The sequence below is a fragment of the Carlito syrichta genome, unplaced genomic scaffold (genome assembly GCF_000164805.1).
Source record: "Carlito syrichta isolate Samal-C Ts95f unplaced genomic scaffold, Tarsius_syrichta-2.0.1 Scaffold93672, whole genome shotgun sequence".
NCBI classification, from domain to species: domain Eukaryota; kingdom Metazoa; phylum Chordata; class Mammalia; order Primates; family Tarsiidae; genus Carlito; species Carlito syrichta.
Window position 1 is genome coordinate 235,706 of NW_007037768.1, and position 17,285 is coordinate 252,990.

The 17,285-nt window shown below is 35.9% G+C and overlaps 1 protein-coding gene across 1 annotated transcript in view; it reads left to right on the forward strand.

The window, feature by feature from the left end:
- The window catches only part of ARNTL2 (aryl hydrocarbon receptor nuclear translocator like 2), a 41,531-nt gene extending 27,183 nt beyond the window's left edge, over window positions 1-14,348 (forward strand). Inside the window, exons 10-17 of the mRNA XM_021713864.1 lie at window positions 2,564-2,804; window positions 3,276-3,382; window positions 3,866-4,016; window positions 4,914-4,972; window positions 5,812-5,920; window positions 9,615-9,693; window positions 12,022-12,130; window positions 13,872-14,348. Of these exons, the coding sequence (XP_021569539.1) occupies window positions 2,564-2,804; window positions 3,276-3,382; window positions 3,866-4,016; window positions 4,914-4,972; window positions 5,812-5,920; window positions 9,615-9,693; window positions 12,022-12,130; window positions 13,872-14,008 (992 nt within the window). The 3' untranslated portion in view covers window positions 14,009-14,348. The remainder of the gene's footprint in view (window positions 1-2,563; window positions 2,805-3,275; window positions 3,383-3,865; window positions 4,017-4,913; window positions 4,973-5,811; window positions 5,921-9,614; window positions 9,694-12,021; window positions 12,131-13,871) is intronic.
- The last annotated feature ends 2,937 nt before the right edge of the window (window positions 14,349-17,285 follow it).

A 17,285-nucleotide genomic window follows, 5' to 3' on the forward strand; every position in this document is an offset into this window, starting at 1 on the left:
GCCTTGCTGAAATAAGTGTATGTTTATTCCATTGACATTTTAATATTTGGCTTGCAATGTAGAACTATATGACACATTAGTGGCAGGACTCTTACCTGTCTAGGCTCCTCTTTCTGTTGCCTTAGATTTTTTTCATCTTTTTGTGAAATTCCAGGACAACACATGATTGCGGAGAAAAAAATATATATATATTTATATATTTGTGGAGGAATTTTCTTAGATATGGAAGCCCAAGTTCCTGATGATAATCTTGGAGGTATAATAGTTTCTATGACTGTTCTTTAAGTCCTTTGCAAAGATACAAAACGGACAGTGGCATGTCCTCTAGAGAACTGCATAGTCCTGCTGTAGTATTTTGAAGTGGTCTTATAAATACCGAATTTTTTAAACAAAACACATGTGTCTAGTCACAGGTTTAAATTTTAATCCTTCCATGTGGTTTCTTAAAGGGTATTTTTTTTTACTTACAAGATTTAAAGATTTTTAGAAGAAGGAGGTCTATATTCTTTCTACTGTTTCATGCCACCGTGCCACGTGGTTCAGAAAGGGGGGTCCAGAGCCAACCAGTCTGGGTTTTAACACCTGCTCCTCCCTGTACCTGCTGTGACCTTGACATTAACCCTCAGTTTCTTAAGACAATGGAGATAACATTAGAACATATCATAGGACTATTAAGACCAAATGAGCTATATATGTTTTAAAGCACTTAAAACGAATCGTGACACATAAATCTTTGCCATTATTATTAGCTACTAGCTTATAAAATAGTTCATATCATCTTCTATTTTAAAACATTTTTTAAAAGATTTATTGTGATAACTGTCTTACCAAGTAGGGCTAATTTTAAACTATATTATTCTGGTCTTTTCTGAATCTTATCACAAACAAATGCTTCAGATCATTTCTATCAGACTTCCCCCCTCTGTTTTCTAACCTTTAAATTACATTTTTGTGTGGAATGCCATAATCTGTATACTGCTTATCTTTTATGCTTGTATTTTATTGTCTTAAACATTTTCTGATATTTGAGCATATAGATTATTTCCAATTTTTTATGATTCCAGTTGGACCTGCTTGACAAGCTTTTTCCTGTGAGTTAATTGCTGGGGATTTTTTAAAAAGTGAAATTTTTGAGTCAGATTTTGTTTTTATAAAATCTTTTGTTATAAATTTTTTCAGGCCAGTTGCAGTGACTCATGCCTGTAATCCCAGAATTTGGGGAGGCAGAGCTGAGAGGATTGCCTGAGCCCAGGGGTTCAAGATCAGCCTGGGCAACTTAGCAAGACCTTGTCTCTACAGTAAATTTTTTAAAATTAGCCAGGAGTGGTGGCATGCACTTGTGGTTCCAGCTACTTGGAAGGCAGAGGGGGAAGGATCACCTGAGCCAGCAGATTGAGGCTGCAGTGTCTGTGGTCATTCCACTACAGAGTGAGACTCTGCCTCAAATAAATAAATAAATAAATTCTTCAAATGTTCTCTAAAATGCTTCTGTAATCTAGTATAAATAAATAAATATAATAATTATACATATCAACCATTATAAGCACTGACATTAAAAATTTAAGAATCTATGCATAATGATTTAAGTATCTTTTAAAACTTTTGAATATAAATTATAACATACCAAAAGTTTAATAAAATAACAAACAGTATTGCAAATGGGCATGAAGTTTTACTTTTCTAACAGATAGAAGTTACTATATGAGGGAGGACCCCCCCCAAAAAATCCAGAATTTATTTATACAAATTGTGTATTCTTACATGTTTAAACTTCAGTCACCTTCAAAGTACTCTCCGTTTGATGCAATACACCTATCGAGTCACTTTATCTCCTGCTCAAAACAGTTTTTGAACTCATCAATTTTGATGCCTTTTAGTGCTTCTGTTGTTTTTTGTTTCACCTCTTCCACATTGGCAAAACATTTCCCTTTGAGGACTTTTTTCATTCAGAGAAAAAAAAGTCACTTAGCGAGATTGGGTGAATAGGGAGGGTGGTGCATGGGGGGGTCCCCATGCTGATTTTAGTCAAAAACTGCTGAACACTCAGTGTAGTGTGGGCAGGTGCGTTGTATGGTGAAAGAACCAGTCACCTGTTTGTCACTACACAGGATATTTATTCTGCAAATTGTGATGCAACCTTCTCAAAACTTCCAGATAAAAACTTAAGTTGATTGTTTGATCCAGAAGAACAAATTCTGATTGTACAACAAGGGGCCTGCTCTCTAAAAGACAATTCTGGTTGTTTTGGAGGTACCTCTTCGTAATTTAAAAAACTGACTTAGAAATATATTAAGCCATAGATCCAGTTAATCCTAAGTTAAAAGCAATCTTTTAGATTTTTGATGTATAATTTAGTTCATGAGAAGAATAATCCACTAAGAATAGTCATTAAATCAACAAGATTGATGATTTATTTTCGATATAGTATTATTTCCCTGTTATATTTTAGTATATTTAAAGAACATTTTGTAGCACAATTATAACTGTTATAAATGTCAGTGTAAGAAATTTAAGAATTAATTAACAGTGATCCAAATTACCTTTTTTAAAATTTTTGAATTAGAGCATAGGAAATTCTGTACTGTCCACTGCACTGGTTACTTGAGAAGCTGGCCTCCAAATACTGTTGGGATGGAAGAAGAAAGGGACAATAAGAAAGACAGCAGCAATTTTACCTGCCTTGTTGCTGTTGGAAGATTACACCCATATATTGTTCCACAGAACAGTGGAGAGATTAAAGTGAAACCAACTGAATTTATAACCCGGTTTACAATAAATGGAAAATTTGTCTACGTGGATCAAAGGTAAACATTTACGTGCCATAATGCTTGGAGTTCAATGGGATATTTGAAGCTGTTAAAGAAGTGGCTTAGTAGTGCTGTCGGATTTTTATGTTAAGGCTTCAGAATAGGAAACAAAGTTTAAATGAAATAAGGTTATGGATAGGTCAGTAAACTGGTTCAGGCCGAAATGTAAACTTGGGATAATATTTCTTAGCCAGTGGTACAGAAACTGAGCATGTCTGATCACAGTTGTCCTGCAGACAGTAGTTAGAGCACACCCTGGATTGGATGGGGACCTCATGCCTGGGTATCTGATCTGTTTTACTGCTTTGGTCTGTGTCTAGGGCACCCTAAGGGGGTCCAGTCATGCACATGGGTTAATCGTCCCGCAGGCCACTTCACTGCTGTCCTGACCATACATGGACCTTCAGTATTCTGGGAGGGGCTCCATTTACTACCAGTTCTGAAGTTTATTTTCCATTTGAAAACCAGGACAACAGCAATTTTAGGATATCTGCCTCAGGAACTTTTGGGAACGTCTTGTTATGAATATTTTCATCAAGATGACCATAGTAATTTGACTGACAAGCACAAAGCAGGTGGGTATGCTTTGAATGGGGTGCTTTTTTGGTAATTTTGCTTTTTGTTTTTTGGGGGGTTTCTTTGAGTCAGAGTCTCACTCTGTTGCCCATGCTGGAATGCAGTGGCACACTCATGGCCACCCCAGGGTTGACCTGCTGGGCTCAGGTGTTCCTTCTGCCTCAACTTTCCAAGTAGCTGGAACTACAGGTGCACACTACCACATCCCACAAATTTTATTTATTTATTTATTGTAGAGATGAGGTCATGCCAAGTTGCCTGGGCTGGTCTCAAACCCCTGGGCTCAGGCAGTCCTCTTGCCTTGACCTCCCAAGGTGCTGGGATTACAGGCTTGAGCCACTGCACCTGGCCTGGTAATTTTGAATTACAGCTTTAACTCTTAATTTCCCATTCCTGTGAAATACAAAACTTGAATTAATCCTCATGGCATTGATTTTTATAGTGGTAGACTATTATGCTGATATTTATCTTTTCTTGTTAAGTTCTACAGAGTAAGGAGAAAATATTTACTGATTCATACAAATTCAGAGCAAAAGATGGCTCATTTGTAACTTTAAAAAGCCAGTGGTTTAGTTTCACAAATCCTTGGACCAAAGAACTGGAATATATTGTGTCTGTCAACACATTAGTTTTGTAAGTAATTTTTTATTTTAATTTCACATGAGTATCCTTGCTTTTTTCTTCTCATTTTGCTTAACCATTAAAACTCTGGCCTTTTATTATAACTTGAGATATATAATTTGTGTACTTCACTTACTGTTCATTGGCATTAGTTCTGTGAATTAAGCTAAAAGTTTGTTCTTTTGTAACATATTCCATCTTTCTTGGTATAATATATGATAGCAAAGGCATTTATTCAAGCATTTCCTTCCTGCCCTCTAGGAATATCTAATAAGGGATGTGGGTGCGGCTTTAAGCTACATATCATTGTACAACATTGTTTTGTCCTTCCCATCATTTTTATGCATACATCTTCTAAGGCTGGGTGCTACATGTGACTATACAGGGCATGCCCAGCACAGAGGTGAGCAGAAATCCTGCTCACATGTTGCTTACCAAGCCCTGATCTACAGCTGTGCCAGCCCAAAAGAAGAGCCATCTTTTCCTGATTTGCACAATAGGCTGGTCTGGCCTTGTTCTAAGTTTTATTGTTTCTCTATAAGCTTTACTTTAAACTAGCTATAAGATTTTATCAACCCAATTCTGTTTGCTTATCTATAATGGTGAGTGAAAAAAGAAAAAGGTTTACTACCTCTAGTATTTCTTGTCACCCACTTGATAATCCTTGCCTTTTGATCATTATAGTACATGAATGGATAGTTTGTTATGTGTAATTTATACTACATGTTCTGGGAAATGCCCTCATGCTTAGCACATCAATATCTTGATCTCTGGTGGTGATATTTACAATATGTGTATATAAAACATGAGTGGGCAAATAATTGAGCAATATACAGAGCTTACTGTAGTTGCTGTAACAATTTTCTTCACCATAGAAAACAAATCACCTTCTATGTTTTTTAATTCTAGGGGGCATAGTGAGACTGGAGAAGCATCACTTTTTCCTTGTAGCTCTCGATCATCAGAAGGTAAGTTTGGTTCTAGATGATGGAAGCCTTGTGACTAAGGTGTATTATTAAGATTGTTACTATCTTCTTATGTCTTGGGAAGGAATTTCAAGATGCAGTTGAAAAGCGTTCTATGGGTTGAGTTACAGGGATCCCACCTTTGGTTTAGAAGTAAGAGACAAGGTCCAAAGGGAAACAAAAATCCCATTTCAAACTTCCAGGGGTACCACCATGTCCCCTCTCAAAATTTCTACTGCAGTTTGTTCACATTTGTGTTATAATCTTAATTGTACTACAATTAATTGTTCACTCATCTGGCTTTCCACTGGACCGTGCGTTCTTCAAGAAGAGGAATGGGTTTTATCCATTATCCACGCCTAGCAGCTAGCGTTGTTCCTTGTCCGTTGGGACACTCACTAAATATCTGTTGGACAAATTAATAAGTATTAAGGGAGTAGGCTTTTTTTTTTTTTTTTGCTTATCTGTGTTAGTTTTTCATCACAGGAATATATTTATGTATTTTATTTACATAAAAAATGGTAATGTTAAAAATAAAGTAGTATTGCTCTGGCTTTAGTGTGGAGATTAAAGTGGGAAAGGACTGTACTCAAGGATCCCAGGTCATGATTGTGCCCTCAGTGACTCTACACACTCGAGGCATCTCACTCTTCATAAGTATCTTAGAATATCATGAGCTGTGTTTGTAAAGCAGGAATGAATGATTTTTAACATTTTAGGATGCAGCTAGTTTGTTTCTCTAAAGGAGAGAAGTAGGAGATTATTTAAACTGAAAGAAAAATAACTAAAGTTTTATATTTTTTAGAGGCCTCAACTGAATTTTTCCTTTTGCTCTTATTTAGAATCCTCTAGACAGTCTTGTATTAGTGTGCCTGGAATGTCTACTGGAACAGTCCTTGGTGCTGGCAGTATTGGAACAGATATTGCAAATGAAGTTCTGGATTTACAAAGGTAATGTTTTATTGTTGTAAAAAATATTTTTACAAGTAAAATTATTACCATGTTTATAAAACCAATTTACAACAATTAGTAGTTTTCTTATATGCAAACAATAGCCAGTGTTTTTTGTTTTCAAAGTTTTAAAACAAAGTTTATTAGAGAAAGAAGAAGGAAAAATAGAGAGCCATGCCAGAGCTGACATGGGTGAAAGAAAATGCCACTAGTTTAATATAATGGAGGAGATGATCACCTTTACAGTATTAGCAGAAAAGAAAAAATTTTAAGAAACAAATTTTACAAGAAGTATTCAGACCTACCTACATTTTTAAAAAACCCTTAAAATTTGTGAAAGTACATAAAAGATAACTCAAATACCTTTCTTGATTTAAGCTGTTTTCCAGTGTGAAGTCTCTGTATTGTGACTGTCAGTGTTCTTTAAACCAGCCTATAAATTCATTGTGAGTGTAGTCAACATTCCACCATGCATTTGTTTTTTGGAATGCAACAGATTATTCAACCATATTAAATATCCAGAAAACTCATGAAAAATAAAAGTAATAAAGTAAGACTAGCCCTATCAGATATTAAAATGTGTTATAAAGCTACTATCACTAAAACATTTTCGTGCAAATAAAAAAATAGATCAATATAAAAGATTAGATTATAAAAGATTTCCTAACCCAAGCCCTAACCCTCTATAGAGTAGATTCAAATGCATATAGAAATGTATAAGGTGTTTTAAATATTAAGTGGAAATGAATTAAACATTAAAGGGCATTATCATTGTATAACCACTTGGAAAAATAAAATGAAGTTAGATCCCAACTTTATTCTTTACATTAAAATAAATTTCTGAGCCGGGCTCTGTGGCTCAGCCTGTAATCCCGCACCTTGGGAGGCTGAGGTGAGTGAATTGCCTGAACCCACAGGTTCGAGACCTGCCTGGGCAACTTGGTGAGACCTCATCTCTTCAATAAATCAAAAACTTAGCCGGGTGTGATAGCACGCACCTGTAGTTTCAGCTACTTGGAAGGCTGAGGTGGAAGGATCGCCGGAGCCCAGCAGGTCGAGGCCGGGGTGGCCAGGAGCAGCCACTGCACTCCAGTCTGGGCAACAGAGTGAGACTCCAACTCAAAAAATAAAAAATAAATAAAAAATAAATTTCTGATAAATCAACAAGTTCAAAGTGAAATTATAACACCATAAAAGTCTTTCAAGAACACATGTATGGATTTTTATAACCTCAATTTAAAAAATTCTTTCTGAACATCACACAAAACCTAGAATGTATTTTTAAAATTTGATAAATTTAATTATATAAAAATTCAAAACTTATGTATGACTATACTATTATAACAACGTTAAAAGATAAACTGTGGAAATTATGCACATTTCATATGATGAAACAGAGTAAATATCTTAATATATGAAGAGTTTTATAGTATGAGGAATAGTTATTAAGCTTTATATATATATTAAACTTTGTATATCTTTATGTATATTAAGTTCTATAGCGTAAAAAGTAGTTATTAAGTGATCTTTTAAAATAATACAATTTGAAAAGGTAGACAGTGAACATGAACAGAAAATAAAATATGAATGGCCAAGAATTTTTAAATTGCTCAACTCCACTCATAGTTAAAAAATATGTATACACAAAATTCAGCAATAATGAGATACTTTTTTAACTGAAGATTGTCAAAGATTTGAAAGTTTGGTAATCAGTACTCGTGAGAGTGTGATAAAACAGGCACTCAAACTGTGAAAATATGTAATAAATTGGTGCAGTCATTTGGAGGACAGTTAGATAATACCCGTAAAAAATGTAAGTGTATGTAATCTTGGACTCAGAAATTCTATCTTAGAAGCATGTATTCTTACATAGTTAAACAAAGATCTATGACAAGACTGTTCATTGCTGCATTGTGTACAGTCGTGATTTAAATATTTATAATTACAACTTGTTATGGTATATCTATACAGTGGAGAGCACTACAACTATTAAAAATGAAGTGGTTCTATTTATGCTAATATGGAAAGACCTTTAAAATATATGGTAAAAATGAAAAGGTACACAAAAAATAAACAGAAAAAGAAAAAAAGTACAGAAATTGGAAAAAAAGAAGTTTATATGTATATACGCCTTCTGTCTGCCTAGTTTATTTTACTGAATATTTATTGGATACTTACTATGTGATATATGTGTACTTTAAGTATTATAAAGCATATGCACAAAGGCGTGTGTGTGTGATCTATCATAAGCTTTGATTACAAGTCTTTTCACAAGACTTACTATGTAAAATGGACTCCAACATGTACATTATTAAAAACTGAAATGTGTGATTAGCACACTTTTAGTGTCTAATTCTAGACTGACTTTCACCACAGGATCCAAGGTCCCTTCCGATTTTAAGACTTTACAACTCAGTGATCTAGGTAATGAAAAAAAGCAATGGCAGTGGATCTAGAAGTCCATTTAATTTGATTTAATTGTTTGAGTTGGGAGTTCTGTTGTATAGCATGGTAACAATAGTTCCTTATAATGTACTGTATACTTAAAAATTGGTAAGAGTAGATCTTGAACATTTTCACCACAAAAAATGGTAATTGTGTGAGATGAATATGTGAATGAGCATAATTTATTAATTTCAGTGTTTACATATATCAGATCATGTTTTACACCTCAAATGTACACAGTTGTATTTATTGATTATACTTTCATAATGCTGGGGACATGAACCACAGAATAAAAATCCAGCCAAGCTATTTACATTGTTTGTTCTTTGGAAGATCTCCAAGACAGGTCACCAATCTTCTCTGTTTTTCTTCCTAAGCCATTTCATTCCTCTGTTTCAGTTTCTTCCTCTATAATTCCTTCTCAGTCACCTCCTTGGAAATACATAAAGACATAAAGCTATATTTGCCCATTCTGTTTTCTATGTGTGTGTTTCATTTATTTTTTTAACTGGGGATGACCTATTACAGTACAAATAGGATATTTTTTCACATTAAAAATATTCTAGAATGTTAGTAAATTTTGCTTTACTCTCAGTTCTGCTGTTTAGTATCTTGATGAGGAACTGATTTTTGATGTCTGTATTTTAAATGGTGTTGTGTTATTCTGTTATTTTTCTATGTGCTGTATTGACAGGCGATATGATTTATTCAAGAGCTTTTACCTGCCGGGCTCGGTGGCTCAGCCTGTAATCCCACACCTTTGGGAGGCTGAGGTGAGTGGATTGCCTGAGCCCGTGGCTTCAAGACCCGCCTGGGCAGGCGAGACCTCATCTCTACAATAAAATCAAAAAATTAGCCGGGCGTGTAGCACACGCCTGTAATTCCGACTACTCGGAAGGCTGAGGCGGAAGGATCACTGGAGCCCAGCAGGTCGAGGCTGCGGTGGCCGGGAGCAGCCACTGCACTCCAGTCTGGGCGACAGAGTGAGACTGCAACTCAAAAAAAAAAAAGAGCTTTTACCTGAGAGCTTTATTTTTCTATTTACTATAGAATGCTTTTTTAAAGCACTGTATAGTCAAAAATAAGTCTGGCCCCTAGCAAGCCAGTCTAACTGTGAAAGCTATTATGATATTCAGTTTCAAGTTCCTCACTGTATTTTTATCAGTACATTATTATGTATTTAGAGGAGAAAATTTCCTCCTAAAATATGTAAAAAAACAACAGATGTTTTATGATTCACTTTTTAAAGGTTACAGACTTCTTCATCCCTTGATGATTCAAGTCCAACAGATTTAATGAAAGATACTCACACTGTAAACTGCAGGAATGTAAGTACACTTGTACATGATAATATTTATGAAATAAATAAGCAATAAAATTTGCTCTTTGTTGATTATCTTATTTAAGAAAAGAAGTCATTCTGTAAAAAAATAAATGAATTATTTCTGGCCACTCAGTTGTTTTTAAGTAGTGGTATTACATAATGGTTAAGAGTAAGCCTAGACATATATAGCAAGCACTGTCTCTAAAAAAAAAAAAAAAACACGAAACATTGACTGGGCATGGAGCACTACCTGGAGACTAAGGCAGGAGGATCACTTGAGCCTAGGAATTTGATGCTGCAGTAAGCTATAATTGTGCCACCGTATTTCTAGGTGGTGGCATGCATCTGGGTGATGGAGTGAGACCCTGTCTCCAAAAAAAAAAAAAAAAAAATGTATGAAGTTGCTGGAAGCATAGGATCTGACTCATACTGCTACATAACCTTGGGTTTGTTTCTTAATCTTTTTGTGCCTTAATAACCTCAGGTTTGTTACTTAAACTATGCCCCGATTTCCTCATCTATAAAGCAGAGGTAGTAATATCGTTGATCTCCTGGAGTAGTATGAGAATTAAGTGATTTAAAACAAAAACAAACGAAATCTTACAATAGTGCGTGGCACATAGTAAGTGTTCAATAAATGGTAGCTAGTATTGTTACTTAAATATGTTCCAGTTCAATGGATTAAATATACTCCTTGTAGTTTGAAAGAAACATTTACTTAATATAAGCCACAAGAAAAATACCGTATACTACGTTTAATTCAATTGAACAAATACTAGTTATTTGAAATACATTGCTGCATATAAAAAAGATTACCAGGGCCAGGTGTGGTGGCTTATGCCTGTAATCCCAGCACTTTGGGAGACTAAGGTAGAATGATTGCTTGAGCCCAGGAGTTTGAGGCCAGCCTGGGCAACATAGTAAGACCTTGATGCTACAAAAAATACAAAAATTAGCCAGGCGTGGTGGCATGCACCTGTAGTCCTATCTACTCAGGAGACTGAAGTGGGAAGATCGCCTGAGTCAGGAAGTTGAAGGCTGCATTGAGTTGTGAACGTTAGCCTGGGCTACAGAGTGAGACCCTGACTCAAAAAAAAAAAAAAAAATGACCAAACCTAGTGCTATCTGGAAGACTAAAATACAATATGATTCTAATATAGGATGGACAATAAACAATAAAAAGCTTTAAAGTGGGTATATAAACTAAGCGTATTAGAATATAGGAGAAAAGAGAAATTTTATCTGACCAGAAATGAACAAAAACTTGAAAATACAAATAGCAGAAATCTTCTGGGCTATTATTTATTCATTCATTCATACATGTAGCAAATGTTTATTGGGTGCCCCTCGTGTGCAAGACAATATGCTAAAGAAATTTAAGTTGTAATAAACAAAAATGTCTTATATATATTATGTAGGCATTCTATAGACAAAGTATATCAACTTAATAAGACAATATAGGTAATTGCTTTCTTATTTTGTGAGCTACATTGATTATTAGATTGTTTGGCCTATCACTATGGAACAGTATAAAAACTTTTTGATAGCATGTGGCTTAATCTGTTTCCCTCTCCAAAGCAGTATTTCCCATAGTGTTTCATGTGAGATATAGTTTTGCCATTATTTTTTGAAAAATAAATAACTTTGATCCCAAGCAAAGAAGATTTCTTCTTAATCCAAACCTTTTTATTATAGTAGTTATCTTCAGTTATGGAATTAAGAATGTGATCAGGCTTGGTGGCTCAGCCTGTAATCCCAGCACTTTGGGAGGCCACGGCAAGTGGATTGCCTGAGCCTGTAGGTTCAAGACCAGCCCAGGCAACTTGGCGAGACCTCGTCTCTACAGTCAATCAAAAATTAGCTGGGTGTGGTAGTGTACACCTGTAGTTCCAGCTACTTGGAAGGCTGAAGTAGAAGGATTGCTGGAGCCCAGTAGGTCAATGCTGGGGTGGCCGTGAGTGTGCCATTGGGTGACAGAGTGAGATTCCAACTAAAAAAAAAAAAAAAAAAATATATATATATATATATATGTATATAAATATAGGCTTTGGAGTCAGGTAGACTTGGTTTAGAATCATGAGTTCAGCACCTTGGGCAAGATATTAGTCTTTTTAGGTTGCAGATTGATTATGTAATTCCACCTCCTCACAACATTTGAAAAATAAAATGAGATGAGGCATGTGGAGATCTTGGCATGTAGTAAATCAGGAAATGCAAATTGCCATATTGATTATCATAGTGGTGGAGCTGGAGGCAGCCCAACGTGATAAGTGCTAAGAGTCTCTATTTCATTAAAGTAGGAACACCTCACTGTTTATTATTCTCTTTCCAGATGTCAAATAAGGAGTTGTTCCCACTAAGTCCTTCAGAAATGGGAGAGCTAGAGGCTTCCAGGCAAAACCAGAGCACTGTTGCTGTCCACAATCATGAACCACTCCTCAGTAAGTTTTCTTGGGGAGCTGGTGACCATTTTAGTTTACCAAAAACTCCCTCTTAATCACTGTGTTTTCAGGCCCAAGAGATTTCTAGAGAAGCAAATAGTTTTAAAACTAAGATTTTTTTCATTCAAAATTCTAAATACAATAGTCATACTCTTGATTTTAAAATGTGTGTTACTCAATGGACCTGCCATTAAGAATTCAGTTGTAAACTAAGTTAGCTATGAATATTACCAAATGTACACAATTTAAATAAAACTAAAGAATTTTTATCCAGAAAAAAAGGTCCAGTCACAAGAATTACCAAGAATTTTTGAAGTACACAAGTCATGAAAAGTTTAAGATGCATTCATTCATTTTAACAATGTTTATGCAAAGTCCAAATCAAGTAAGATGAAATTAAATGGTGTTGTATGCTGCTATACCAGAACACTTCAGACTGGGTAATTTTTACCAAACAGAAATTTGTTTGACTCATGGTTCTGGAGGATGGGAAGTCCAAGAGCATGGTGCAGACATCTGGTGAGGACCTTCATGCTTTGTCATCCTGTAGTGGAAGGCAAGAGGGCAAGAGTAGGTGGGAGCAAGAAAGCAAAAATTGGCCAAACTCACTTTTATAATGAATCTACTCTCAAGATAACTCACTCTCCTGATGATGACATTATCCTCATGACCTAATCATCTCTCACCACTATTGCATTGAAGATTAAATTCCCAACACATGAACTTTGGTGGAAACAATCAAACCATTGTACCTGATTTCATATCCCCTACAACTAACATTGCTGTGCTGAAAGTGTATGTTAAAAAGAATAAAGGAACTTGAATATCAGTTTCACATACACATAGAGCCACATGTTAATCATCTCAAATTCTACTGTAGTTTGAAAGATATATGGAAATCTTTTGTTAATTTTTATCTGCACTTAACCCTTAATTTCTAGAACCTCTTTCTATGTCTGACTTAAATCTCATTTCTGGTTCCTCTTATTTCCTTTTTTAATAAAAAAAATTCTAGCCAGGCTTGGTTGCTCAGCCTGTAATCCTGTGCTTTGGGAGGCTGAGGTGAGTGGATTGCTTGAGCCCGCGGGTTGGAGACCCGCCTGGGCAACTTGGCGAGACCTCATCTCTACAATAAATCAAATATTTGCTGGGCACGGTAGCGTGCACCACTGCACTCCAGTCTGGGTGACAGAGTGAGACTCCAACTCAAAAAAAAAAAAAAATTCTGGTTACTCCCCTTTTAAAAGAAAATTTCATATTTTTGGAAGGTAATGCTTTTGTTTCAGCCTTCTCATTTCAGGATTAAACAAATACAGGTTTTTCACAAGGAAGATTAAAGTTAAATTTTTCTTTCCAGGCTCTCCACACACACATGCACCCCATCCCCTAGCTTCCAGCTCTCTGGGAGTTCATGTCCTTTAGCAGAGCCATTTTCTATTAGAAAACTTATAGATTAGCCTCACTTCAGTGCATCATATGAATTAAGTGCAATTTATCTGACAACAGATTGTTGTAAAAATGGATAAGCCATTAAAAATATATCAGGCTTCTCCAATTTAAAACATATACTTTCAAAAATATATTGTATTTTTCAATGTAATTTTACAGTGTATTGAAAAATACATTGTATTCTAGTCTCACTTTGCCATTTTTAATGATAATCATTTTTTAACCTCCAAATGTATGAAATGTATGAATATTGATCACCTTTGCTCACACAAGTCAATATTTTCATTCACAGGTGATGGGGCACAGCTGGATTTCGATGCCTTGTGTGACAATGATGACACAGCTATGGCCGCATTCATGAATTACTTAGAAGCAGAGGGGGGCCTAGGAGACCCTGGGGACTTCAGCGACATCCAGTGGACACTCTAGCATTTGATTTTTAACTCTAAAAATGAGAAGCATTTCATTTACAAAAAAAAAAAGTCCAATTCTTCAGTACTGTATTGATACTGTTTTTATTTTTTATTAATGGTCTACCAGTTTTTATAGGTTTGCACCTTACTCTCACAAGTATGTGAGGAAATGTGATGTTTTTCTCCCAAGAAAACCAGAGGTTATTACAGACCCCTTTACTCAGTGAACTGGCTTAAAATCCACTAGTTGCCATATTTTTGCTAAAATGTTTCTAACCAAGAATATCACATACATATTATTTTGGTTTTTATTTTTTATGCAGTTTGAGTTTGGGTAATATAATATATTGACATTTTCCTTTGTGTCTAAGATTCATTTATAATAGATTTGTAATAGTAGGTTTGTGTAACTGGGAACATTTCAATTTCTTGTATATTTCCTTAATTGAGGATAGGGCTATACACTTTAAGAAAACAGTGAGGCCAGGCTTGGTGACTCAGGCTCGGTGGCTCAGCACTTTGGGAGGCCGAGACAGGTGGATTGCCTGAGGTTGCGGGTTCGAGACCAGCCTGGGCAACTTGGCGAGACCCTGTCTCTACAATAAATCAAAAATGAACCGGGCATGGTAGCACGTGCCTGTAGTTCTGGCTACTTGGAAGGCTGAGGTGGAAGGATCACTAGAGCCCAGCAGGTCGACACTGGGGTGGCTGTGACCTTGCCACTGTACTCCAGCCTGGGCAACAGAGTGAGACTCCACCTCAAAAAAAAAGAAAAAACAGAGTACTTGAACATTTGAAGGGACAGTGCAATTTATAATCACAATCACAATGAATACTGTATTTGATCTTGGGAGACTTAGGCAAGCACAGAACCAGAATATTTATACTCAGTTGAATTCTTTAAGTTGGATTTTAAGTTAGATGATTTCTTACTTAAAACTCAAAGTCTCAAGAGTTCAACTTTGCTTACAGAAAAGGAAGGATCTTGGTGATTAACCTTTGCATGTATGATTTGCTCGGTATAATCACTCAAGATGTTCATTATAGATAGAACAGGTTTTTGATATTGAAAACATGCTTAGTGGTAGATCAGTTCTAGAGCAAAAAAAATAGGCCCAGACAGATTAAATGTCTTGAGTAAAGTCACACATTAAATAAATATATTTCTTAATGTTTAATGTATATAAACTAGTGTCTTTACCTACATTTGGTAAAGCAATGGTCTCACTGCTTAAATGATTAATTATCTGACCCAGGAACTTATTGTAGCCTTCTAGATAAAGCAATTACAGTTATCATTACCTGTAACCAAAGATAGTGAAATAAATTGCAGATACATTTTTAAAATCATGAGTCAATGAGGAATAATTTAAAAGCCAATTTTTTAGTTATAATTAAAAATTTGGAGAGCATTTTTTAAATCGTTATCAATCCAGAAGTGGCTCAAATTGAGTGTAAGAATTAAGATTATCTTAAATATTGAATAAGGGGGGACCCCAAAAAACTAGAATTTATAAGAAGTTGTGTATACTATTTAAACTTCAGTCCTCTTCAAAGTACTCTTTGATGCATTACACCTATTGAGATGCTTTTTCCACTGCTCAAAACAGTTTTTTGATTCGTCGATTTTAATGCCTTTTAGTACTTCTGCCATTTTTTTTTTCATCTTGTTCACATTGACAAAATGTTTCCCTTTGAGGACTTTTTTCATCTGAGGGAACAAAAGAAGTTGTTCGGGTAGATAGGGAGGTTGGGGCATGGGGTTCGTATTGTTTTGGTCTAAAATTGCTGAACACTCAGCATGGTGTGGACAGGTGTGCTTGCAAATCACCCATTATGAAATGGGCAAACACACTGAAAGAATCTAAAAAAAAAATTCTTTGAAGCCAAATGAAGCCTGTCACAACAATGCTAACTGGTACACTGATGTCAATGGGTTCCTAGAACACTTACCTAGAAGGGAAACCTGTACTACAAGGGGTCTGCCCTCCAAAGTATATTTATTTGGGGAGGGGGTCCCCTCTAGTATGTCTACCTTCTTGGGGATTGTACTTTTATCATACTTTGTTTTAATAGCTCTTTCTAGTTTACCAAGTGTGTTCCCATATATCCTCTTTCGTGCCTCACAAATGAGAGTAATAGAGGCTAGGAATTAATGGGAAGCCCTCAGACTCCATTGTGGAATTCAGTCCAGTCTTCTGTCTCTATCTGGTGCCAGACCTTTCCAGCAAATTTCCCTAAGAGCCCCTCACTAAACAACGCATTGTTTAGACCCTGCATGCTGTTTCTTTAGCTGTAGGTGATGGGTTAGAACTTCTGTCAGACACGTTCATGACAAACATACCAACAGGCAATAACCAAAAGCAAATATTGCCTTCAAAAGTGAAATTTGCAGTCACTGTGTGGACAAGGATATACCAGAACATTGTTCTATTGAGCTGATACGGTGTTCCAGCATTGTTGAAGGGTCAGCAACATACTGGTCTGACACATTTTGGCTTGCACGACATCCAGGTTTAGAATATGCCAAAGAAACCCTACAGGGTGGAGGGATTGGTGTGCAGTAGCCTTAGCTTTATAGTTCAGACTAAAGAAGTATGAAAGATTACATCAATATAATTTTTTTATGGGACTGAACCATTGCAGTTGGGCTTGGCATCCAAAGAGTCTACCTAAGCTGGTGGTAGCAGGATAGGTCATTGTGGCTGGATGGCCTCAAAGGCAGGTGGGCAAACCTTCACAACGCAAAGATTTGAGAGGCAGAGTTTCCAGAGGCAGACCAAGGCCACCTTGCACAGAGGCAGTTGTTTCTCTTTGCAAGATGAGGGGTTATTCAACAGACCAGTGGGCAGATAACCAATTGAATGCTCTGTGCATGGTTTGATACTTTATTAGATTCTTGTAATATTTTTCTGTACATCTTCTTGTCCTGGATTCAAAATCCTGTCCATGCATTGTATGATACCATAGCACTCCCAAGCTGAGTGTTTTCTTCAAAACGCCTTCATTCCATTAACTCAATTTGATTGCTTTTAGAAGTGACAGATATTTTTATGGCATACACCATACCACTTTTTTCTCCTACAAATTAATTTCTTGAATTTTGGTGGAAAATATATCTTTAAAATTGCAGTATCACAAAAAGAATAGTTTTGTTTTAACCCTAAGAATTACCACTATAATAATTAGTGGGATGGGAAGAGTGCCTAAAATAAGAAGACCCTGTTCAGCCCAAATTTAGCTGTGACCTCAAACAAGCCATTTAAGCTCTGCATGCCTCAGTTTCCTCATTT